A 24,343-nucleotide genomic window follows, 5' to 3' on the forward strand; every position below is an offset into this window, starting at 1 on the left:
GTGGGAACTAGCGGCCATCTTGACTCCAATGGATGTCATAACTGGCGGCCATCTTGAAATGCAGTGGATGTGACAGCCGGTGGCCATTTTGCCCCCAGCAGATGTGAGACTCAGCAGTCGTCTTGACATCGGCGGATGTCGGAGCCGGTGGCCATCTTGGCTCTGGCAGACATGGGCATGTGGCAGCCACCTTGACTCCAGCAGACGCCAGCACTGGCAGCCATCTTGACCCCAGCAGACATAGGACCTGGCGGCCATCTTGACTCCAGTGGACGTCGGAGCCGGCAGCCACCTTCACCCTGGCAGAGATGAAACCCGGCAGCCATGTGACTCCAGTGGCAGTCGGAGCCGGTGGCCATCTTGCCCCCAGCAGCCCCCTCGCCCTCTGCGGCCATCTGAACCGGCGGCCATCTTGCGGCAGGAGCCGGCAGCTGGGGGTCCAAGTGGAGTCGGAGGGCTCCGGGGGGGGACCCCGGGGGGGGGGGGGGGGCCGTTTTTTACCCGTGTACATTGGCGGGGGCCCGACCCCCTGTACAGCCCCATGTAAAATAGGTTCCTTTTGAACACGATCTATGCAAAGGTGCTTTGTGCTGGGCTGGGGGGGGGCCGGAGGGGGGGTTCGGGATGCCGGGGGCAGGGGTCATGGGGGGCCCCCCCACCCCCCCAGCGTGGGGCACCGTGTACAGATGGCGGCTGTAAGCTTTCCTGCGGGAGAATGCGATGAATAAAGGGTTGAAAATGGAGAGTTTTGGGGGACCCCCCCCAAACCTCCCCCCCCCCAGGAGACGGGGGGGGGGACCCAGGCGTCCGGGGTGCCCATGGGGTCGAGGGGGAGGGGCTAAGGGTATCCTTATGCAGTTAAGGGGGTCTCGGGGGGGGCTTACAGAGTTTGGGTGGGTCCCGGGGGTTTGAGGGTCCCTATGGGGCTGGGGGGAGTGGCCTGTGGCACTTAGGGTGGTCCCCAAGGGGTTGGGGGGGCCCAAGGGGCATGGGGGGATCTCTAGGGAGGTTCCCATGGGGTGAAGGGGGTCCGTGGAAGGGGGGTAGGGATTAGGGGTTGGGGGAGGTCAGAGGTTTGGGAGTCCCATGGGGCTGGGGGGGGCTCGGGGGGGTTCCAGTGTGGTTAAGGGGGTGCCATGGGGCCGGGGGGGGGGTCCCTGTGGCACTAATGAGGTCCTTGGGGTGGGGTCTCCATGGGGCTGGGGAGAGATGGGAGGGCCTCCATGGGGGGGGGGGGTGTCTCTGGGGCTACAGGGGGTCCCTATGGGGTTAAGAGGGTCCCTTGGGGGTCTTAATGGGGCTGGGGGGGGAGGTCCTTGAGGGTCCCTATAGAGCTGGGGGGTCCCTATGGGGCTAGGGGGTCCCTGTGGCACCGAGAGGGTCTTCGGGGGGGGTCCCCATGGGGTCCCTGGGGACGGGGGTCATGGGGTGGGGTGAGGGCAGAGCGGGTTTGGGGGTTCCTTGGGGGGGTGGGGCCCCTGTGGGGTTGAAGAGGCCCCTGGGGGGGGTCCCCATGGGGCTGGGGAGGGGGTCCCTGTGCCTCGAAGTGGGACCTCGGGGGGGTCCCATGGGGCTGGGGGGGATTTTAGGAGATTTGGGGGTCCCCATGGAGCTGAGGGGGCCACCATGGGCTTAAGGGGGACCCTGGGGGGCTGAGGGGGTCTCTATGGGGGGTCCCCATGGGGTTTCTTTGGGGCTGGGGAGATCCCCGGGGGTCCCCGACCTTCACGACCCCCCGGCGGGGAGAGTCCGGCCGCGGCGTCGCCCCTTTAAGAGCTCCCGGCCCCGCCCACCCCGCCCTCTCGCCTCTCCTGATTGGTCGCTGCCTTCCCCCCCCCCCCCCCGCGGTTACCACGGCGACCAGCGGCGGCGGGGGGCCGGCTGCGCATGCGCGGGGGCGGAGCCTGCGCGGGGCGGGGGCTGCGCATGCGCAGTGGCGCGGCCCGGGCCGGCGGCGGCGGCGGTGGGTACGGGGGGGGGGCGCGCGCCTCACCCCCCCCAATAGGTCCCTATAGACCCCCATAGGCACCTATAGGCCCTCCCATAGGCCCCTATAGAGCCCCATAGGCACCTATAGGCCCCCCCATAGGCCCCTATAGACCCCCCCCATAGGCCCCTATAGACCCCCATAGGCCCCTATAGACCCCCATAGGCACCTATAGGCCCTCCCATAGGCCGCTATAGACCCCCCCCATAGGTCCCTATAGACCCCCATAGGCCCCTATGGACCCTCCCATAGGCCCCTATAGACCCCTGCAGCCCCCCCCACCCCCCCTGCTATGCCCCCCGCCCCCTTTCCCACCCCCTGAGCCCCATTAACCCCCCTTCTCCCCGCCTCACCCCAGCGGCGGCCGCCATTGCCCCCCAGATCCCTCCGCTGCCCCCCGTAGGCCCCTCCCTCCCCCCCCCATCGCCCCTCGTTCCCCCGGGAACCCCCCCATTGCCCCTCATAACCCCCCATAACCCCCTTGCCCCCCCGCTCAGAGCCGTGATCCTCCCCCCCCCGCCCCCAAACCCCCCCGCAGCCCCCCCCCCGACCCCGCTCTGTCCCCAGGCAGGGCCATGTCGGGGGCCGGTGCGAAGCGGGGGGCCGGCGATGGGGGGGGGCGGCCCCCCCCGAGAAGAAACCCCCCCGCGAGGAGCAGCCCCCCACCACCCTCATCGAACCCCTGCGCCTCGGCGGCATCTCCTCCACGGTGGGTGTACCCCCCCGAACTCCTGGGTCCCCCCCCGAACTCCTGGGTCCCCCTCCCCAAAACTCCTGGGTCCCCCGCCCTGAGCTGCTGGGTACCCCCCCACACCTTGCGAACTCCTGGGTGCCCCCCCCCCCCGAACTCCTGGGTGCCCCCTAAACTCCTGGGTCCCCTCCCTGGACGCCTGGGTCCCCCCCCCAAACTCCTGGGACTCTCCCCAGATGCCTGGGTCCCCCCCAAACTCTTGGGTGCCCTCCCCAAACTCCTGGGTCCCCCCTTGAACTTCTGGGTACCCCCCAAACTCCTGGATCCATCCCTGGATGCCTGGGTCCCCCCTTGAACTGCTGGGCCCCCCCCCCAAACTCCTGGGTGTCCCCCCCCTGAACCCCTGGGTCCCCCCCAAACTCCTGGGTCCCCCCTGCCACCAGGAAGCCCTTGAGATGTGGCTCCAAGATGGGACCGGGGGAGGTTCCTGGGCACTCGGGTCCCCATGGAAGGGTCCGAGGGTGTCAGTGCCTGAGCTCCTGGGTCCCCCCGCGACCTCCTGGCTCGCCCCACAACCTCCTGGGTCCCCTCCCCAAACTCCTGGGTCCCCCCTGAACTCTTGGGGGTCCCCCCCCACCCCCCCGCAGGAGGAGATGGACCTGAAGGTGCTGCAGTTCAAGAACAAGAAGCTGGCCGAGCGGCTGGAGCAGCGGCAGGCCTGTGAGGACGAGCTGCGCGAGCGCATCGAGAAGCTGGAGAAGCGGCAGGCCACTGACGACGCCACCCTCCTGCTGGTTAACCGCTTTTGGGGACAGGTAAAAGGGGACCCCCCAACTCCCCCCCCTCCCAGCACCCCAAAACCTGCTAAGGACACCCCAAACCCAGCACGGACCCTCCAACCCCCATGGAGCTGGTGGGGCAGCGGCTGACGGGCAGGGCAGTTAAAAAGGGATGAAAATGGCTCAAAAACGCTCTTGGGCCCCCCACAAATTACATTTGGGATCCCAAAAAATGGGTTTGGGGACCCCAGAAAGCCATCAGGGAACCCCAAAATTGGTCCCAGTGCTCTAAAGCTGTCTTAGGGTTCTTTTAGCGGTCCCAATTTGGTAAACATAGATGGAGTGCTTAAAAGGCTTAAAAATACCCTGAAAGTCTACTCAGCAATACCAAGAAGGGTCTTGGGGACCCCCAAAAGTGGTCTTGGGGACCCCAGAAATGGTCCTGGGGATCCCTGAAAGCTGCAAAGGGACCCCAGAATCGGCCCCAGCGCTTCAAAAGTTGCTGTGGGGTCCCTTGGGGTTCTTTTGGTGGGGGTTGGGTTTGGTAGGCACGTAGGGAGTGTTCAAAAAAGGGTGAAAGGAGCCCAAAAGTGGGTGTGGGGACCCCAAAAGTGGCTTCTGAGGACCCCAAAGTTGGTCTTGGTGCTCTAGAAATGAGTTGCGGTTTTTTTGGGTTGTCCTGGTTTGGTACGCGTGGATGGAGCGTTCAAAACGAGCTTTTGGGGACCCCCAGAATGGGTCTGAGGACCCCCAAAATAGCCCCTGGAGGCCCCCAAAATGGCCTGGGGGGGTCAAAAGCTGTGAAGGGACCCCAAAATTGGCTCTAGAGCCCCAAAAGTCACCTGGGGTTCTTTGGAGGGGTCCTGGGGGAGTGTGCAGAAAGGCTGAAAGTGCCCACAAAGTGGCCCTGGGGACCCCAAAACTGCCCTGCACCTCCCCAAACCCCCTGGGGTCCCCCCCAGGCCTCTCGGGGCCCCCCCAAATTTCCCTGGGACCCCCCTACACCCCCCAAACACCTTTGGGGCCACCCCCAGGGGTTTGGGAGTGTCCTGATCCTCCACATCCCCAAGCCCCTCTGGGGTCCCCCCAAAATCCCTCCAAGGGCCCCCCCCATGACTCCCCCGGGGTTTTGGGGGTGCCCTGACCCCCGTCCCCCCCAGCTGGACGCGGAGGTGCAGGCGTTGCTGCGACGCTATGAGGGGGAGGGGGGGGCACCCCCTGCCCCCCCCGGGGATCCCCCTGAACCCCGACCAGAGGGGCCTGAGCCCCCCCCGGCTCCCCCCAGCGAGGCCGAGGGTCCCGATAGGAGGGGTGAGTGGGGCCGGGGGGGATTTGGGGGGGCTGTTGGGGGACCTGGGGGGAATCAGGGTCTTAGGGGGCCAGGGAGGGTTATGGGGGGGCTTTTTGGGGTCTTGGAGGGGCATGGAAGATTCTTAGGGAGCAGTTTAGGGGTGTTGGCAATTTGGGGGGGGTTGGGGTTAATGGGGGCCAATTTGGGGGCTCTTGGAGGGGCCTGAGGGTTGGTTGGAGACGGTGGGGGGCAACTAAGGGTCCCAGAGAGGAATTTAGGGGCACTGGGGCCAGTTTGGGGGGGCTCTGGGGGGCCAGAAGGGGTAATGAGGGTCCTAGAGCAGTTTAGGGGCGCTGGGGTCAGTTTGGGGGGGTTCTTGGGGGCCGGAAGGGGTAATTAGGGTCCCTAGAGCAATGTAGGGGTGCTGGGGCCAGTTTGGGGGGGTTCTGGGGGGCCGGAAGGGGTAATGAGGGTCCCTAGAGCAATGTAGGGGTGCTGGGGGGCAGCTGGGGGGGCAGTTTGGGGAGGTTGGGGGGGACCTGAGCAGCCTTTTGGGGGGCTGGGGGGCAATTAGGGGCGGGTGGGGTGTCTTTAGGGCTCCCGTGGGGGGCATTGATGCTGGGGGGGCACCCATGGGTGCTGGGGGGGGTGACGATGGGGCCTCACGCTTTCCCCCTCCACAGCAGAGCCCTGGGGGGGGCCCGGCGCCCCGCCCCCGCCCCCCCCGCCGGCCGCTCCCCCGCCCCCAGGAGGAATCGGGGGGCGCCTGGGGGGGCCGGCGGCCTCCTTCGTGGCGGCCCTGAGCCGCAGCGGCCCCGAGGAGGGGGAGCTGCGCCTGCGCCCCCGCCTCGCCTTCGCCCCCGCCGCCGTCGCCCGCCTGGTGGAGGGGCTGGCGGGGGCCCACCGCCGCGCCCAGGAGCTGGGGGCCCGCCTGGCCGCCCGCCGTGAGTCCCTGCGCACTGGGGGGGGGGTCACCCGGGGGCTAGGGCGCCTGTTTGGGGGTCACCCGGGGGCTAGGGTGCCTGTTTGGGGGTCACCCGGGGGCTGGGGCGCCTGTTTGGGGGTCACCCGGGGGCCTGGGAGCCCTTTTGGGGGGTCACCCGGGGGGCCTGTTTGGGGCTCACCTGGGGGCCCTTTTGGGGGTCACCCGGACACGTGAGTCCCTGTTTGGGGGTCACCCAGGGGCTGGGCCGCCTGTTTGGGGGTCACCCGGGGGCCTGGGAGCTCTTTTTGGGGCTCACCTGGGGGGCCTGTTTGGGGGTCACCTGGGGGCCCTTTTGGGGGTCACCCGGACACGTTGGTCCCTGTTTGGGGGTCACCCAGGGGCTGGGGGGGCCTTTTCAGGGGTCACCTGGGGGGCTGGGTGCCCTTTTTGGGGGTCACACGGATGCCTGGGGCTCTTTTTTGGGGTCACCCGGACACGTGGGTCCCTGTTTGGGGGTCACCCAGATGCTTGCGTCCTTTTTCAGGGGACATGCAGATGCCTGAGTCCTTTTTTGGGGTCACCCAGATGCCTGGGTCCTTTTTTAGGGGATATGCAGATGCCTGGGTGCCCTTTATGGGGGTCACCCAGACACCTGCGTCCCTTTATGGGGGTCACCCGGATGCCTGGGTCCTTTTTGGGGGTCACTTGGACACATGGGACCGTTTATTTGGGGTCACCCGGATGCCTGGGTGTATTTTTTGGGGTCACCCAGACACATGGGGCCCTTTTTTGGGGTCACCTGGATGCCTGGGTCCCTTTTTTGGGGTCACCCGGACACATGGGGCCCTTTTTTAGGGGATACGCGGGCACCTGGCTGCCCTTTTTGGGGGTCACCCGGATGCCTGGGTCCCTTTTCAGGGGTCACCTGGGGGCCTGGGTGCCCTTTTTGGGGGTCACCCGGATGCCTGGGTCCTTTTTTAAGGGATACGCGGATGCCTGGGTCCCTTTTCGGGGGTCACCCAGACACGTGGGTCCCTTTTTTGGGGTCACCCAGATGCCTGGGTCCTTTTTTAGGGCATATGTGGACGCCTGGGTGCCCTTTTTGGGGGTTACCTGGACACCTGCGTCCCTTTTTTGGGGCACCCAGACACCTGGGTCTTTTTTTAGGAGATATCCAGGTGCCTGGGTGCCGTTTTTGGGGGTCACCCGGGGGCCTGGGTCCCTTTTTGGGGGACACCCAGACACGTGGGGCCCTTTTTGGGGGTCACGTGGATGCCTGGGTTCCTTTTTTGGGGTCACCCGGGGGCCTGGGTCCCTTTTTGGGGGACACCCAGACACGTGGGGCCCTTTTTGGGGTCACCCAGACATGTGGGTCCCTTTTTGGGGGTCACCCAGACACCTGGGTCCCTTTTTTGGGGTCACCTGGACACCTGCGTCCTTTTTTAGGGGATACGCAGATGCTTCGGTCCCTTTTTGGGGGTCACTTGGTGGCCTGGGTCCCTTTTTTAGGGTCACCCAGATGCCTGGGTCCTTTTTTAGGAGATACGCAGATGCCTGGGTGCCCTTTATGGGGGTCACCCAGACACGTGGGGCCCTTTTTTGGGGTCACCCGGATGCCTGGGTCCCTTTTTGGGGGTCACCCAGACACCTGGCTCCCGGGTTGCCTTTTTGCGAGCACCCAAATGCTTGGGTCCCTTTTTTGGGGGTTACCAGGATGCCTGGGTCTCTGGGGTCAGTGGGTGCTGGGGGGGGTCCCTGTAGGGTGGATGGGTGCTGGGTGTCCTGGGGGGGGTCAGTGGGTGTTGGGGGGTCCCAGGGGTGCCGGGGGGGTGTTGGGGTGCCCGACCCCCCATGTGGGACCCTCCCCTGACGCCTGGGTCCCGCAGCGGAGCTGGCGGAGTCGGGGCGGGCGCTGCTGCGGGAGCTGCTGCGGGAGCACCGGCGCCTGCACGACCTCACCCTGCAGCTGCAGGAGAAGCACCACCGCGTCTCCTTGGAGGTACTGGGGGCACTGGGAGGCACTGGGAGGGGAATAGAGGGGACTGGGAGAGGAATAGAGGGAGCTGGGAAGGGAATAGAGGGGACTGGGGGCAGTGGGAGGGGATTAGGGAGCACTGGGAGGGGGATAGAGGGAACTGGGGGGGCACTGGGAAGAGACTGGGAGGCAATTAGGGAGCACTGGGAGGGGAATAGAGGGAACTGAGGGGCACTGGGAAGAGACTGGGAGGCAATTAGGGAGCACTGGGAGGGGAATAGAGAGGATTGGGAGGGTACTGGGAGCACTGGGAGGGGAATAGAGGGGACTGGGGGCACTGGGGAGGCATTAGGGGATACTGGGAGGGCACTGGGAGGGGATGAGGGGGCGCTGGGGCAGTACTGGGCAGTATTGGGAGGTGACTGGGGGGCACTGGGAGGGCGCTGGTGGGGACTGGGAGGGACTGGATAAGGTGGGTGGGTGGGTTCCCTTTTCAGGGAGTCACCCGGGCTCCTGGGTGCCTTTTGGGGGTCACCCGGGCACCTGGGTCCCTTTTTGGGGACACGCGGACGCTGTGGTCCACGATGTCCCTGTGGTGCCCTCGTGTCCCCACATGGCCGTCGTCTCTGTGGGGTTCCATGGCCGATGTCACCGTGGGGTGACATGGTCGTCATCTCCATGGGGTGACGCGGCTGAGGTCCCCATGGGGTTGACATGGCCATGGCCTCCATGGGGTGACTGGGGGTTCCATGGCCGATGTCCCCATGGGGTGACGTGTTCATCACTTCCGTGGGGTGACCTGGCCATCATGTCCATGGAATGACACGGCTGAGGTCCCCGTGGGGTTCCTTGGCCATCATCTCCATGGGGTGACACGGCTGAGGTCCCCGTGGGGTGACATGGCCATGGCCTCCATGGGGTGACTGGGGTTCCATGGCCGATGTCCCCAGGGGGTAGCATGTCCATCACCTCCGTGGGGTGACATGGCTGAGGTCCCCGTGGGGTGACCTGGCCATCATCTACATGGGGTGACTCGGGTTCCATGGCCAACGTCCCTATGGGGTGACGTGTCCATCACCTCCATGGGGTGACACGGCTGAGATCCCTGTGGGGTGATACAGCCATCGCCTTCATGGGGTGACTGGGGTTCCATGGCCAGCGTCCCCATGGGGTGACGTGTCCATCACCTCCATGGGGTGACACGGCTGAGGTCCCCATTAGGATGACGTGACCGTTGTCTCCATGGGTGCTGTGGCCAATATCCCCATGTGTCCTTGTGGTTGACGTCCCCATGGAGTGACAGAGCTGAGGTCCCCACGTGTTGCCGCGGCTGTTTCTGGGGGGGGTAGTGCCAGTGTCCCCACGGTGTCCCCGTGTCCCCCCCAGCTGGCGGAGCTGCAGGACAAGGCCACCTCGGCGGAGACGAAGGTGCTGGAGATGGGGACGACGGTGGAGGGGCTGCAGTGGGACAGCGCCAAGCTGCGCAAGCGCGAGGGACGCCTCGACCGCCACCTCGCCGAGGCCCTCGAGCAGGTGGCCCCCGCGTCCCCCGCGGTGGCCCCCGCGTCCCCCGTGGTGGCCACCGTGTCCCCAGTGTCCCCCAACCTCCTGCCAGGCTCTGAGGGGCCCCAGGGTTCCCTGAGGGCCACCACCATTGGCCTCTGGCACTTGGGGTCCCCCCGTGTCATCTGGGTGGCACTTGAGCTCTTTTTATGGCACTTGGGGTCCTCCCAAGGCACCGGGGTCCTCTCATGTCACTTGGGTGCCCCGGTGTCATCTGGGGCCCCCTGTGTCACTCGGGGTCACGTGACGTCGCGTGGCGTCACCCCTCTGTCACTCGGGATCGTGCCGTGTCCCTTGGCGTCACCTCGCGGCACTTGCAGACCGTGTGTCACCTGGGGTCCCCCCACATCACTGGTTGTCCCTCATGTCCCCGGGGTGTCCCCACTGTCTCCAATTTCCCCAGGGTGTCCCTGATGTCCCCTGGTGCCTTCAGCGTCCCTGATGTCCCCCGGGGTGTCCCCAACATCCCCGGGGTGCCCCTGATGTCCCCAGGTTGCCCCAAATGTCCCCAGGACGTCACCGCTGTCCCCAATGTCCCCAGTGCCCGTTATGTCCCTGAGGCATCCCTGATGTCCCCCGGGTGCCTCCAGCGTCCCTGATGACCCCCGCGGTGTCCCCAACATCCCCGAGGTGCCCCCGATGTCCCCGGGGTGTCCCCCATGTCCCCAACTTCCCTGTGTCCCCAGCTGACCTCAGGCTCCTACGGCTCCGGCAGCTCGGGGGGCTTCCAGGGGGGACAGATCACCCTCAGCATGCAAAAGGTATTGGGAGGGCGTTGGGGTCCCTTGGATTTTGGGGGGGGACCCTAAGAGGGTCCTGGGGGGGACGGGGACACTCAAGGGGGTGTTTGGGGGGGGGCTTGGGGGTCCCTGGGATGGGTTTGGGGGTCCCTAGGGGGTGTTGGGGGACCCTTGGGGGGGACCTGAGGGGGTTTGGGGGACCCTGGGGGGATTTGGGAGACTGGAGTGGGTCCCTGGAGGGAGTTTGGGGGTCCCTGGGGGGGGTCAGGGGACATTGCGGGGGTGTCTGGGGGAGGTTGGGGGACCCTGGAGGGTGCTGGGGGGATTTGGGGGACTCAAGGCAGGGGTCTGAGGGGGGGGGGGGCTGGGGGAGTTTGGGGGGGCACAGGGAGAGGTTGGAGCCCCCTGGGGGGGGATTGGGGGATCCTGGGAGGTCCTGGCGGAGTTTGGGGGGGTCCTGAGGGGCTTTGGGGGACCTTGGGGAGGTCCTGGGGGTCCCTTGGACAGGTTTGGGGGTGCTCGTGGGAGTCTGAGAGTGTCTGTTTTTTAGGGTGACCCCCGGATTTTTAGGGTGACCCCCCAGCTTCAGATACTCACCGTGGAGCTGGGGGGCTTGGGATGGGTTTGGGGGGGTCCATGGGGGGTTGGAGAGGTCTGGGAGGGTCCGAGGGGGGTCTGGGGGTGTCGGTGGGTTTTGGGGTGACCCCAGGATTTTGGGGGGGACCCCCCCTGTAGTTTGAGATGCTGAACGCGGAGCTGGAGGGGAACCAGGAGCTGGCCAACAGCCGGATGGCGGAGCTGGAGAAGCTGCAGCAGGAGCTCCAGCAGGCCGTGCGCGGCCACGAGCGCCTCAAGGTGGCACTGGGGGCATCGGGGACGTTGGGGACATGGGTGACATGAGGGACCTGGGTGTCCGCGACATTGGGGACATCAGGGGACGGCACAGACGTTGAGGACCTGGGGGACGCGGGAGCTGTGACATACGGCAGGGGTACGGGGGACACGAGGGGATGTTGGGGATGTGGGTGACACGAGGGACTTGGGGGATGTCAGGGAGGTGGGGGACAGCAGGGACGTTGTGGAGATGGGGGTCGTTGGGGATGCTGGGGACATCAGGGTTGTGGGGGGCACTGGGGATGTGAGGGATGTGGGGGACAGTAGGGACATTGGGGGCATGGGGGACCCTGAGGGACATGGAGGGGGACACTGTGGCGATGCTGGGAATGTCCGGTGACAGGAGGGTGACACCGATGACACGGTACAGTCATAGAGGCACAAAAAGGGGATGTTTGAGGACATCTGGGAGCTCCAGGGGATGATGGGAGGGGACGGGGAGGACACACGTGACATCGGGGACACCAGGTGACACGGCTGGGGATGGTCCCTGCAGGTGGCCCTGCGCTCGCTGCCGGAGGAGGCGGTGAAGGAGACGCTGGAGTACAAGGTGCTGCAGTCCCAGTTCTCCCTCCTCTACCATGAGAGCCTCCAGGTGAAGACGCAGCTGGACGAGGCCCGTGCCCTCCTCCTGGCCACCAAGAACAGTCACCTGCGCCACATTGAGCACATGGAGGTGAGGGGACGTGTCCCCAAGGTGGCCTTGGTTGTCCCAAGGCTCCCAGGGGCTCCCTGGCATGTCACGTTGGTCCTGGGGGCCATGGGACGCCGTGGCGTCCTACTGTTGGCCATTCAAGACGGCCGTCTCCATCATGTTGAGAATGTGGGGGTGGGTCTTGGTGTCCCCCAAGTGTCCCCAAGGCTCCTCAGGGCTCCCTGAGATGTTCCATTTGTGCTGGGGGTCGTGGGACGCCATGGCGTCTTACTGTTGGCCATCTAAAATGGCTGCCTGCATCAGGTTGAGAACATGGAGGTGGGTCTTGGTGTCCCAAAGGTGTCCCCAAGTGTCCTCAAGGGTCCTTGGGACACCCCAGGGTGTCTGGGGGGGTTGTGGGACATCATGGCATCCTCTATCATGGCCACCTCGATCATGTTGAGAAGATGGAGGTGGGTCTTGGTGTCCCCAAGTGTCCTCAAGGGTCCTTGGGACACCCCAGGGTCTCTGGGGGGGCCGTGGGACATCATGGCATCCAACTGTTGGTCATCCAGGATGGCCACCTCTATCATGTTGAGAAGATGGAGGTGGCTCTTGGTGTCCCCAAGGTGTCCCCAGGTCTCCTGGGGGCTCCCCAGGGTGTCCCATTTGTCCTGGGGTCATGGGATGTCACGGTGTCCAACGGTTGGCCATCCAGGATGGCGGTCACACGGATACTGGGAACACGGAGGTGGCTCTTGGTGTCACCGAGGTGTCCCCCGGTGTCCTTGGGGCTCCCTGGAGCGTCATGTAGGTCTGGGGGGGTCACAGGGCGTCATGGCGTCCACCCAAGATGGCCGCCTTGGCGGCACAGACACGTCTGTGTCACCGCCCCGTCTCTGTCCCCATTGTCCACGTGTCCCCTCGTGTTCCCCTCGTGTCCCCTCGTGTTCCCCTCGTGTTCCCCTCGTGTCCCCCACGTGTTCCCCTCATGTCCCCCATGTCCCCACGTGTCCCCCATGTGTCCACATGTGTTCCCCTCGTGTCCCCCCATGTCCCCCATGTCTTCCGTGTCCCCACGTGTTCTGCTCATGTCCCCCACGTGTTCCCCTCATGTCCCCCACGTGTCCCCCATGTCTTCTGTGTCCCCCACGTGTTCCCCTCGTGTCCCCCACATGTTCCCCTCATGTCCCCCATGTGTCCCCCACGTCTTCTGTGTCCCCCCGCGTGTCCCCCACGTGTTCCTCTCGTGTCCCCCACGTGTTCCCCATGTCTTCCGTGTCCCCCACGTGTTCCCCTCATGTTCCCCACGTCCCCCACGTGTTTCCCACCTCCCCCACTCCCCGTCCCTGCGACCCCACGTCTCCCCCCTCCTCCCTGCCCCCCACGCGTCCCACGCCCGCGTCCCTCACGTCCCGCCCACGCGTCCCCGTGCGTCCCCCGCGGCCTCTGCGTCCCCGTGTCCCCTGTGCCCCTCACGGTCCCCCCTCTCCCCCCTCGCCCCGGCGGCAGAGCGACGAGCTGGGGGTGCAGAAGCGGCTGCGGACGGAGGTGATCCAGCTGGAGGACACGCTGGCCCAGGTGCGCAAGGAGTACGAGATGCTGCGCATCGAGTTCGAGCAGAACCTGGCGGCCAACGAGCAGGCGGGTGAGCCCCACGGCGCGACCCACGGCCTCGGGGGGACGTGTCAGGTCCTGCTGGGGCTGTGGGGTGGGTTGGGCGCTGTGGGGTGGTCCTGGGGCTGTGGGGTGGGTTGGGCGCTGTGGGGTGGTCCTGGGGCTGTGGGGTGGGTTGGGTGCTGTGGGGTGGTCCTGGGGCTGTGGGGTGGGTTGGGTGCTGTGGGGTGGGTTGGGTGCTGTGGGGTGGTCCTCCTCGATCTCCCTGGGCTGCTCTGGGCTGCAAATCCCACTCCTCCATGGTGTCACCCCCAGACTCGACAGCCACAGCACCATCGGCCACTCTGCTCCCTCTTCCCCCCGGTCTCTATGACCTTGCGTGAAAATGGAGGAGGTGGGGCTGGCCATGGGCTCCACCCCCGGACTCGCGGGTCCCCTCCCAAACTTCTGGGTGTCCCCCACCCCCTAGGTCCCATCAACCGGGAGATGCGGCACCTGATCAGCAGCCTGCAGAACCACAACCACCAGCTCAAGGGCGACGTCCAGCGCTACAAGCGGAAGCTGCGGGAGGTGCAGGCCGAGATCAACAAGGTGGGCGGGGCCTCGGGGGGGTGGGGCATCCTGGGGTGTGGCCCCCTTTAAGGGGTGGGGCAGGGCATCCGGGGGTGTGGCCCCTTTAAGGGGTGGGGTGTTGCGGCCCTGCCCTACCACTCAATGAGGGCTTGGTGGCATGGCCCCTTTAAGGGGTGGGGTGGGGCATCCGGGGGTGTGGCCCCTTTAAGGGGTGGGGCATCCGGGGGTGTGGCCCCTTTAAGGGGTGGGGCGGGGTGTGGCAGCCCTGCCTTGCCACTCAATGAGGATTTGGTGGCATGGCCCCTTTAAGGAGGAGAGGGGGCGGGCCCAGCCCCGGGGAGGGGATTGGGCGGTGGTTTCCCGCCTTCCACCGGAGGGGCGGGGTCGGGGGGGTGGGGCTTAGAGGGTGTGGCGGTGGGCCCCACACATTGGGGTGTGGACCCTTTAAGGGGGTGGGGCTATAATGAGGGGGCGGGGCCAGTGTGGGAGTGTGCAGGCTGACAATTGGCTGTTGCTCCTTTAAGGGCGGGGTGGAGCCACGCTGGTGGGGCGGGGCTTAAAAGGGCCACAGCCATGGGGGTGGGGCTTGGGGGAGGGCGGGATCTGCCCCTTTAAGGGGGTGGGGCCATGCTGAGGGGGGTGGGGCCTAAAAAGGGCCAGGCCAATGGGGGGGGGGGGGGCTTAAAAAAGCAACGGGGGGGGGGGGTGCGCGGTCTCTTAAAAGGGCAATGCCACCCAAGACGTCTTCCTGGGTGTGGCCTGCTTGACTCCGCCTCCCCTCCTCTAGCTCCGCCTCCAAGCCAGCGGCGCCCCGCCCCCTCAAAGCAGTGCCCCGCCCCCTCCGCCTCCCCCAGCTGCTGCCCCCGCCCCCCCGGAAGAGACCACGGCCCCCGCTGCGGGGGGGGCGCCGGGCCCCGCCCCCCTGAAGGAGGAGGAAGGCGGGGCCCCGCCCGGCCCCGCCCCCCCGGAACCCAAGCGGGAGGGGGCCGCGCCCCCCGCCCCGCCCGAGGGGCCCCCCCCGCGGCGGCCGGCCGAGGAGGAGGAGCCGCCCCCCCCCGCCGCCCCCCCGGCCGCCCCGCCCCCGGCGCAGCCCCCCCCGCCCCGGGTTAAGGAGCCCCCCCCGGCCCCGCCCCGGCCCGGAGCCTCCCGGGGGGGCCCCGAGCGGGAGCGGGAGCGGCTGCGGGAGCGGGAGCGCCCCAAGGGCCCCCCCGAGGAGCCCAAGAAGAAGGACTCCGAGGTCCTCAAGCAGCTGCGGGTGGAGCTCAAGTGAGGCGGGGGGGCAGGACACCCCCTTTTCTGGGGGCGGGGGGGTGGGGGGTGTTCTAGGGGGTGCCTGGGGGGCTGTCACGTGGGGGTTCAGGGGGCGGGGGGGGTGTTTGGGGATATCACAATCTGTGGGGCAGTTTTGGGGGGCTGGGGGGAGTATTGAAGGGGGGCAGTTTGGGGGGGTCTTGGGGCAGTTTGGGGGGGCTTGGGGCAGTTTGGGGGGGCTGGGGTAGTTTGGGGGGGGCTTGGAGCAGTTTGGGGGGGGCTTGGAGCAGTTTGGGGGCCCTGGGGGCAGTTTGGGGAGGGCTTGGGGCAGTTTGGGGGGGGGCTGGGGCAGTTGGGGGGCCCTGGGGGCAGTTTGGGGGGGCTGGGGCGGTTTGGGGGGGCCCTGGGGGCAGTTAAGGGGGAGTTGGGGGTGTCTGGGGCTATTGAGGGGGGGTCTGGGCACTTTGGGGGGCGGGGGGGCAATTAGGGGAGCGTTACGGGGCCACCCCTGGGGGTGGGCTGGGGCCCCCAAGGGGGCGGTTATGCAAATGAGATGCTAACGAGGGGGTGCCATGGTGGGGCAGGAAGGCGCAGGAGAGCCAGAAGGAGATGAAGCTGCTGCTGGACATGTACAAGTCGGCCCCCAAGGAGCAGCGCGACAAGGTGCAGCTCATGGCGGCCGAGAGGAAGAGCAAGGCCGAGGTGAGGCCCCGCCACCGGCACGCCACGGCACGCCAACGTGCGCCGCCGGCACCTGAACACGCCAGCGGCACATTAACGCACATCAACTGCGTGCTAACGCCTGCTAACTGCGCGTTAACGCTCGCTCGCTGCGCGTTAACGTACATTAGTGCATGCTAAGTGCACGTTAATGCATGCTAACACACGTGAACTGCACGTTAATGCACACTAATACATGCGAACTGCACGTTAATGCACACTAACATGCGAACTGCACGCCAGCTGTTTGTTAACACACGCTAACACGTGCTAACTGCATGTTAATGCCTACTCCCTGCACGTTAATGTATGCTCACTGCATGTTAACACATGCTAACACACGGTAACTGCACGTTAATGCGCCCTAACACATGCTAACTGCGCGTTAACGCATGCCAACTGTGTGTTAACACACACTAACGCCTGCTAACTGCGCATTAATGCCCGCTCCCTGTGCATTAACATACACTAATGCGTGCTCGCTGCGTGTTAACGCATGCTAACTGCACGTTAATGCACAGTAACACGTTAAGTGCACGTTAATGCATGCTAACGTGTGCTAACTGCATGTTAATGCATGCCACCTGTGTGTTAACGAAGGCTAACACCTGCTAACTGCGTGTTAATGCCCGCTCACCGCACCTTAACACACGTTAACACACACTAACTGTAAGTTAACCCACACTAACACATGCTAAGTGCACGTTAATGCACGTTAACGCTTGCTAACTGCGTGTTAATGCCCGCTCACTGCACGTTAACGCACGCTAACACACGCTAACTGTATGTTAACACATGCTAACTGTACGTTAACCGACGCTAACACATGCTAAGTGCACGTTAATGTATGCTAACTGTGTGTTAACACATGCTAACGCTTGCTAACTGTTAATGCCCACTCACTGCGCGTTATCACACGCTAACACATGCTAACTGTATGTTAACGCACACTAACACATGCTGGCTGTATGTTAATGCACCCTAACGTGCTAACTGCACGTTAATGCATGCTCACTGCATGTTAAGACACGCTAACGCCTGCTAACTGCACGTTAATGCCTACTTGCTGCATGTTAACGTACACTAATGCATGCTAACTGTACATTGATGCACGCTAACACGCTAAGTATACATTAATGCACACTAACACATGTTGAGTACACGTTAACGCATGCTAACCCATCCTAATTTCACATTAATGCATGCCAACTGCGTGTTAACGCATGCTAACGCCTGCTAACTGCAAGTTAAGGCCCCCTCACTGCACGTTAACACATGCTAACACACGCTAACTGTACGTTAACGCACACTAACACATGCCAGCCGCACGTTAATGCACACCAACTACGTGTTAACGCATGCTGACGCCTGCTAACTGCGTGTTAATGCCTGTTCGCTGCGCGCTAACGCACGCTAACTACGTTAATGCACGGTGACACATGCTAACTGCACGTTAATGCATGCTAAGAGACGCAAACTGTGTGCTGGTGCATGTTAATGCATGCTAACCGCATGTTAACGCGTCTTAATGCACGCTAACTGCATGTCAATGCACACTAACCGCATGTTAGCACATGCTAATCACATATTAAGGCACGCTAACAGTGTTTGCGTACGCCAACACATGCTATTGCATGGTAGCTGTGTTAATACACGCTAATGCATGCTAACTGCGTGTTAATATCTGCTAGGGCATGCTAATTGCATGTTAACACACGCTAACTGTGTTTAGGTACACTAATGCATGCTAATTGCATGTTAGTGTGTGTTACTGCACGCTAATGCACGCAAGCCGCATTTTAGTGCATGCTAACGCACGGTAACGCACGCTAACCATGTGTTAATGCATACTAATGCACGCTAAATGCATGCTAATGCATGCTAACTGGGTTAATGCATGCTAACACACTGCAACTGCAACGCACGCTAAGTGCGCATTAATACATGCTAACCACATGTTAATGCACACTAATGCATGCTAACGCGCTCTAACTGCGCGGTAACGCACGCTAACGGCCTACGAGCACACGCTCACTGCACGTTAAGGCATGCTGACGCGCACTCAGCGCACATCAGCACACGCTAGCGCACGCTACCTGTGCGTGAACGCAGGCCAGCGCGTGTTCCCTCCTGCCGCAGGCCCCTGCCCTTCCTTGGCGCCCCTCCCTCACCCCCGTCACCTCACCCCGTTACGTCATCCTGTGACCTCACGCCATGACCTCACACCATGGCCTTACGCCATTACCTCACCCTATGACCTCACACCATGACCTCACCCTGTGACCTCACACCGTGACCTCACCCCATGACCTCACACCGTTACCTCACCCCATGACCTCACACCATCACTTCACCCCGTGACCTCACACCATCACCTCACCCTGTGACCTCACACCATGACCTCACCACATGACTTCACACCATCACCTCACCCTGTGGCCTCACACCATGACCTCACCACATGACCTCACCCCATCACCTCACCCCATGACCTCACACCATGACCTCATGCTGTTACCTCACCCCATGACCTCACTTTATCACCTCACATTGGTCCCTCACCCCGTGACCTCACACCATCACCTCACGCCGTTACCTCACCCTGTGACCTCACCCCATGACCTCACCCCGTGACCTCACCCCGTGACCTCACCCTGTGACCTCACACCATCACCTCACCCCATGACTTCACACCATGACCTCACCCCATGACCTCACACCATCACGTCACCCTGCGGCCTCACACCATGACCTCACCACATGACCTCATGTCATCACCTCACCCCATGACCTCACCCCATGACCTCATGCTGTTACCTCACCCCATGACCTCCGTTCATCACCTCACATTGGTCCCTCACCCCGTGACCTCACGCCGTGACCTCACCCCGTGACCTCACCCCATCCCCTGACGCCATGGCCTCGCGCGGTGCCCCCCCGCGGGCTGCGGCGCGGGGGCAGGGTGGGGTGGCGGGGCGGGCGCGGTGACGTCGGGCCCCGTCAGGCGGAGGAGCTGCGCGGGGCGGGCGCGGGAGCTGGAGGAGCGGGAGCGGCGCGAGAGCAAGAAGCTGGCGGACGAGGAGGCGCTGCGGCGCCTGCGCCACGCCGAGGAGCAGATCGAGCACCTGCAGCGCAAGCTGGCCGCCACCAAGCAGGTGGGCGGGGCCGGGGCGGGGCCTCGGCCAGGGGCGGGGCTTTAGGGAAGGGGTGTGGCCGTAAGGTAGAGGGCGTGGCCTTAGGTTGGAGCAGAGGGCGGGGCCTTAGGTTAGAACGGGGGTGTGGCTTTAGGGGAGGGGCGTGGCCTTAGGGTAGAGCAGAGGGGCGTGGCTTTAGGGGGGTGTGGCTTTAAGGGGGCGTGGCTTTAGGGCGTGGTCTGTGGTTGGTGCAGGGGTGTGGCCCATGGGTCAGAGGGGGTTATAGGGAAGGGGGCAGGGCTTGGGGGGTGGGGCACGGTGGGGGTGGCCTTGGGGGAAAGGGCGTGGCCTGAGGCATTGGGGGCGGGGTTTTCCCCGGGCGAGCCTATGAGGGCAGGGCATGGGGTGGTGGGCGTGGCCTGGCCCCTCGGGGGCGTGGCCTTTAAGGGAGGAGGGGGCGGGCGACGCTTGCGACAAGGTGGGCGGGCACTATGACATCATAGGTGCATCTTATGAAAGCATAGGCATAGTTTGTGATGTCATAAGCGTGCTTTTGTTGGCGCGTGGAAGGCTGCGAGGGGGAAGCGGCCATGATGGGGGGGCGGGGCCAGCGTTTGGGGCTGCCAGGCAGCGCCTATGACGTCACAGGCAGGGGTATATGACATCACAGGCCCATCTCGCGGACGCGGCCGGTGATGTCACAAGGGCGTCTTGGCTCTGGGACACCTAGGTGGCCGGTGGGAAGCGTCTGTCGCGGGGCGGGGCAGCGCTTGGGCGGGGCGGGGCTCGTGACATCACCGGCGCGCCGTACGACTTCGAGAGCGCGCGTGGCGACGGCGTGAACCGCGTTTGTGACGTCAGAGCGGTAGCCTAGGCCGCGCTGGGTAAAGGCGGGGCGGTGCGGCCGAAGGCGCGGGAGGGGCGGTCGGTTGGCGGTGGGTGATGACGTCAGCGGGGATGGCGCGTGACCTCACGGTGGCCGTGTTGGTGGCCAGGAGGAGGAGGCGCTGCTGTCGGAGATGGACGTGACGGGCCAGGCCTTCGAGGACATGCAGGAGCAGAACCTGCGGCTGCTGCAGCAGCTGCGCGAGAAGGACGACGCCAACTTCAAGCTGATGTCGGAGCGGATCAAGGCCAACCAGATCCACAAGCTGCTGCGGGAGGAGAAGGACGAGCTGGCCGAGCAGGTCCTCGCCCTCAAGGCCCAGGTGGGACCCAAGCGTCCGGGGAGGACCCAGGGGTGCGGGGAGGTCCAAGGGGACCCAGGTGTCCGAGGGGTTTGGGGGAGCCAAGGTGGTTGAAGAGCTGGAGGAACCCAGATGTTGAGGAGAAGGATGAGGTGGTGGAGCAGGTCCTCGCCCTCAAGGTCCAGGTGGGACCCAAGCGTCCGGGGAGGACCCAGGGGTGCGGGGAGGTCCAAGGGGACCCAGGTGTCCTAGAGTTTGGGGGAACCAAGGTGGTTGAAGAGCTGGAGGAACCCAGATGTTGAGGAGAAGGATGAGGTGGTGGAGCAGGTCCTCGCCATCAAGGTCCAGGTGGGACCCAGGCGTCCGGGGAGGACCCAGGGGTGCGGGGAGGTCCAAGGGGACCCAGGTGTCCTAGAGTTTGGGGGAACCAAGGTGGTTGAAGAGCTGGAGGAACCCAGATGTTGAGAAGGATGAGGTGGTAGAACCTCGGTTCTACCTCAGCAGGTAGAACCTGTTGGTCCTCACTGTCGAGGTCCAGGTGGGACCCAGGCGTCCGGGGGGTCCCCAGCTCCTGGGCCGAGGGGGACCCAGGAGTCCAGGTTGAGGGGACCCCGAGATCTGGCCGGGGTCCGTAGGTGGCCACCCAACCGCTGGTGCGGCAGGTGGAGGAGAAGGAACCAGAGCGTGGACGGGGGGGAGGACCTGGGGGACCCCAACATTGGGGCTGGGGGGGACCCCCAGGCATCCGGGCAGGGGACCCACACGTTTGGGGGGGTTGTCCCCAGGTGGACGCCCAGCTGCTGGTGGTGCAGAAGCTGGAGGAGAAGGAGCGGGGGCTGCAGAGCAGCTTGGCGGCCGTGGAGAAGGAGCTGGCCCTGCGCTCCCAGGCCCTGGAGCTCAACAAGAGGAAGGTGGGAGAAGCTGGGGGGGACCCCCAAGTGTCCAGGGTGGGACGACCCCCAGGCGTTTGGTTTTGGGGGACCTAGGTGTCCACGGGGACCCGGGCATCGGGGTTGGGGGGGGGACCCAGACATTCAAGGCAGGGAAGGGGACCTGGGTGTCTGGGTGAGGGGGGACCCAGGCACCCAGGGGGGTGAAAAACCAGCTTTGGGGGACCCCGGGGGACCCCGGTGTCCGGGCGGTGGGGTTTGGGGGGACACCCCAGCATCCGGACGATGGGGCTGATGGTGGGGGGGACCCCAGCACCCAGGGTGGTGGAAATCCAGCTTTGGGGGACCCCAGGGGACCCCGATATCTGGGTGGGGGGGTTTGGGGGGGACACCCCAGTGTCCGGACGATGGAGCTGGCGGTGGGGGGGACCCCAGCACCCAGGGGGGTGGGAATCCAGCTTTGGGGGACCCCAGGGGACCCAGGCATCTGGGTGGTGGGGTTTGGGGTGCAGGGGGGGACACCCTGGCATCTGGGAACAAGGGCTCCCAGGCACCCAAGGGGGTGAAAATCCATCTTTGAGGGACCCCAGGGGACCCCTATATCTGGGTGGTGGGGTTTGGGGGGGCAGGAGGGGACACCCGGGTATCCGGACAATGGGGCTGATGGTGGGGGGGACCCCAGGGTCCAGGAACAAGGGCACCCAGGCACCCAGGGGGGTGAAAATCCAGCTTTGGGGGACCCCGGTGTCCAGGCGGTGGGGTTTGGGGGGACGCCCCGGCATCCGGACGATGGGGCTGATGGTGGGGGGGACGCCGGCACCCAGTTGGGAAGAAATCCAGCTTTGGGGGACCCCAGGGGACCCCGGTGTCCGGGCGGTGGGGTTTGGGGGGACACCCCGGTATCCGGGCGATGGGGCTGATGGTGGGGGGACCCCCCGGCGTGCAGGCAGTGGAGGCGGCGCAGCTGGCGGAGGACCTGCGGGCGCAGGGGGAGCACGTCCAGGCCCGGCTGCGGGAGCTGCAGGCCTGCGCTGCCGAAAACCGGGCGGCCAAGGACAAGGAGTCGCTCAGCCTCAAGAGAGCTCAGGTGGGGACCCCTATGGCATCCATAAGGGTGCCTGCAGCACCCTAGGGGCTCTCCGGGGGGGCTGTGGGTGGGTGAGGGATGGGTAGGGGTCCTTACGGGGTGCTCTGTGGGTGCTGGGAGGTCCTCTGGGGCTGTTTGGGGACCCTGGGGAACTCCATAGGAGCCTTACGGCACCCTACGGCTTCTATAGATGATGGGGGGGGGAATATGGGGGCTATGGGATGGCCGGGGGGTTGTGATGGGGCTCTGAGGGGTGTTATGTGGGTGCTAGGGCACCCTATGGGGTGGTTCGGGGACTCTGGGGTACTCTACAGGATGCCTGTGGGCTCTATAGGGTGACTGGGGGTGGCTATAGGGTGGCTGGGGAGTCCTGATGGGGCTCTGTGGGAGTCTGTGGGGTGCTGTGGGGGTTCTAGCAGGCCCTATGGGGCTGTTTGGGGACCCTAGACAAGTCTATAGGTACCCTATGGGCTCTATAGGGGATCTGGGGGGGGATACGGGGGCTATGGGATGGCTGAGGGGTCCTTATAGGGCTCTGTGGGGCCTCTGAGGGGCCCTATAGACTCTGGGGGACTCTGTAGGACCCCTACGGCTCCCTGTGGGATCTATAGGGTGATTGCGGGTGGCTATAGGGTGGCTGGGGAGTCCTGATGGGGCTCTCTGGGGGTTCTGTGGGGGTTCTAGCAGGCCCTATGGGGACCCTGGACAAGTCTATAGGTACCCTATGGGCTCTGTAGGGGACCTGGGGGGAGATACGGGGGCTATGGGATGGCTGGTGGGTCCTTACAGGGCTCTGTGGGGCCTCTGAGGGGCCCTATAGACTCTGGGGGACTCTGTAGGACTCGTATGGCTCCCTGGAGGGGACCCATATATAGGACCCATATACAGGACCCATAGAGGTCCTATAGGGGCCTGTGGGGCCCTATAGAGCATCTGCAGGAACCTATAGGGAGTTTGTGGCACCCACAGCGGATCTGTGGGGCCCTATAGGGGCCTTGCGGCTCCCTACAGGGGGTCTGCAGGGACCTATAGGGGCCCTACAGGGACCCCCAGTGCTGCTGTGGGTCAGCACCCCCCATCCCCGCAGGAGGAGCTGTCGCGGCTGCGGCGGAAGCTGGAGAAGCAGCGGAAGGTGGAGGTCTATGCCGATGCTGACCAGATCCTTCAGGAGGAGATCAAGGAGTATCGGGTGCGGGGCGGGGGGCACCCATGGGTGCCAGGGTGGTGGGTGGGGTTGGGGGGTACCCACACCTCCCCCCAGGGCTTTCTGCAGCCAGGTGAGGTGGCTGGGAGACCTTGCGGTGGGGTTGGAGGACCTCAGTGGAGAGCTGGAAAACCTTGGGTGGGGTTGGAGGACCCATGGGTGGGTGCTGGAGGACCTTGGGTGGGGCCAGAGGTCTTTGAATGGGAGTTGGAGAACCTTGAGTGGTGTCAGAGGACCCATGGGTGGGTGCTGGAGGACCTTGGGTGGGGCTGGAGGACCCATGGGTGGGGCTGGAGGACCTTGGGTGGGGCTGGAGGACCCTGAGGTGGGGTTGGAGGACCCATGGGTGGGGTTGGAGGACCCTGAGGTGGGGTTGGAGGACCCATGGGTGGGGTTGGAGGACCTTGGGTGGGGCTGCAGCACCCCTGGGTAGGGTTGGAAGATCTCAGGAAGGGGTTGGAGAACCTTGGGTGGTGGTTGCAGGACCCTGGGTGGATCTGGAGCACCCATGGGTGCCCCAGCGGGGCTGACGGCCATCTTGCCCCGCCCGCAGGCCCGCCTGACCTGCCCGTGCTGCAACGCCCGCAAGAAGGATGCCGTCCTCACCAAGTGCTTCCACGTCTTCTGCTTCGAGTGCGTCAAGAGCCGCTACGACACCCGCCAGCGCAAGTGCCCCAAGTGCAACGCCGCCTTCGGCGCCCACGACTTCCACCGCGTCTACATCAGCTGAGCCCCACGGCCGCCCGTGGGTGCTCCCTGTCCAACCGTGGGCCTCGGGAGGTGCGTCAGTGCCACCTTGGAGGACCGCGGTTTCCTCTCTGCTCGATCCCGTGGCGATCCTCGGCCACCCACGGGTGCCCCGTGAGACCTATAGGTGCCCCATAGCGACCCGCTGCACCCGTGGGTGCTCCGTGGTCAACCACAGCCGCCCCCCCAGCCAACCGTGGGCCTTGGAGATGGGTCACCACCACCTTGGAGGACCATCATTTTCTGTGTGTCTGCGTTAGCTGAGCTCTGTGGTGGTCCTTGGCCACCCACGGGTGCACCACGAGACCTATAGGTGCCCCACTGCACCCATGGGTGCCCCATGGCGACCCACCACACCCATGGGTGCCTGGTGGTCAACCACGGGTCTTGGACGTGGGTCAATGTCACCTTGGAGGACCGTCATTTTCTGTGTGTTAGCTGAGCTCTGTGGTGG

At 64.8% G+C, this 24,343-nt stretch overlaps 1 protein-coding gene across 1 annotated transcript; it reads left to right on the forward strand.

The window, feature by feature from the left end:
• The first annotated feature begins 2,562 nt into the window (after positions 1-2,562).
• On the forward strand, positions 2,563-23,872 carry RNF40 (ring finger protein 40). The gene is given in 21 exon segments (XM_075724692.1): positions 2,563-2,598; positions 2,601-2,696; positions 3,326-3,493; positions 4,618-4,768; positions 5,498-5,704; positions 7,560-7,672; positions 9,035-9,181; positions 9,898-9,972; positions 10,687-10,806; positions 11,342-11,521; positions 12,992-13,127; positions 13,566-13,687; positions 14,457-14,496; positions 14,812-14,935; positions 15,505-15,627; positions 18,651-18,795; positions 19,770-19,982; positions 20,747-20,872; positions 21,798-21,938; positions 23,026-23,127; positions 23,696-23,872. Coding segments are annotated over 21 exon segments (2,742 nt in total).
• Positions 23,873-24,343: the final 471 nt, after the last annotated feature.

The sequence above is a fragment of the Pelecanus crispus genome, chromosome 23 (assembly GCF_030463565.1).
Source record: "Pelecanus crispus isolate bPelCri1 chromosome 23, bPelCri1.pri, whole genome shotgun sequence".
NCBI lineage: Eukaryota > Metazoa > Chordata > Aves > Pelecaniformes > Pelecanidae > Pelecanus > Pelecanus crispus.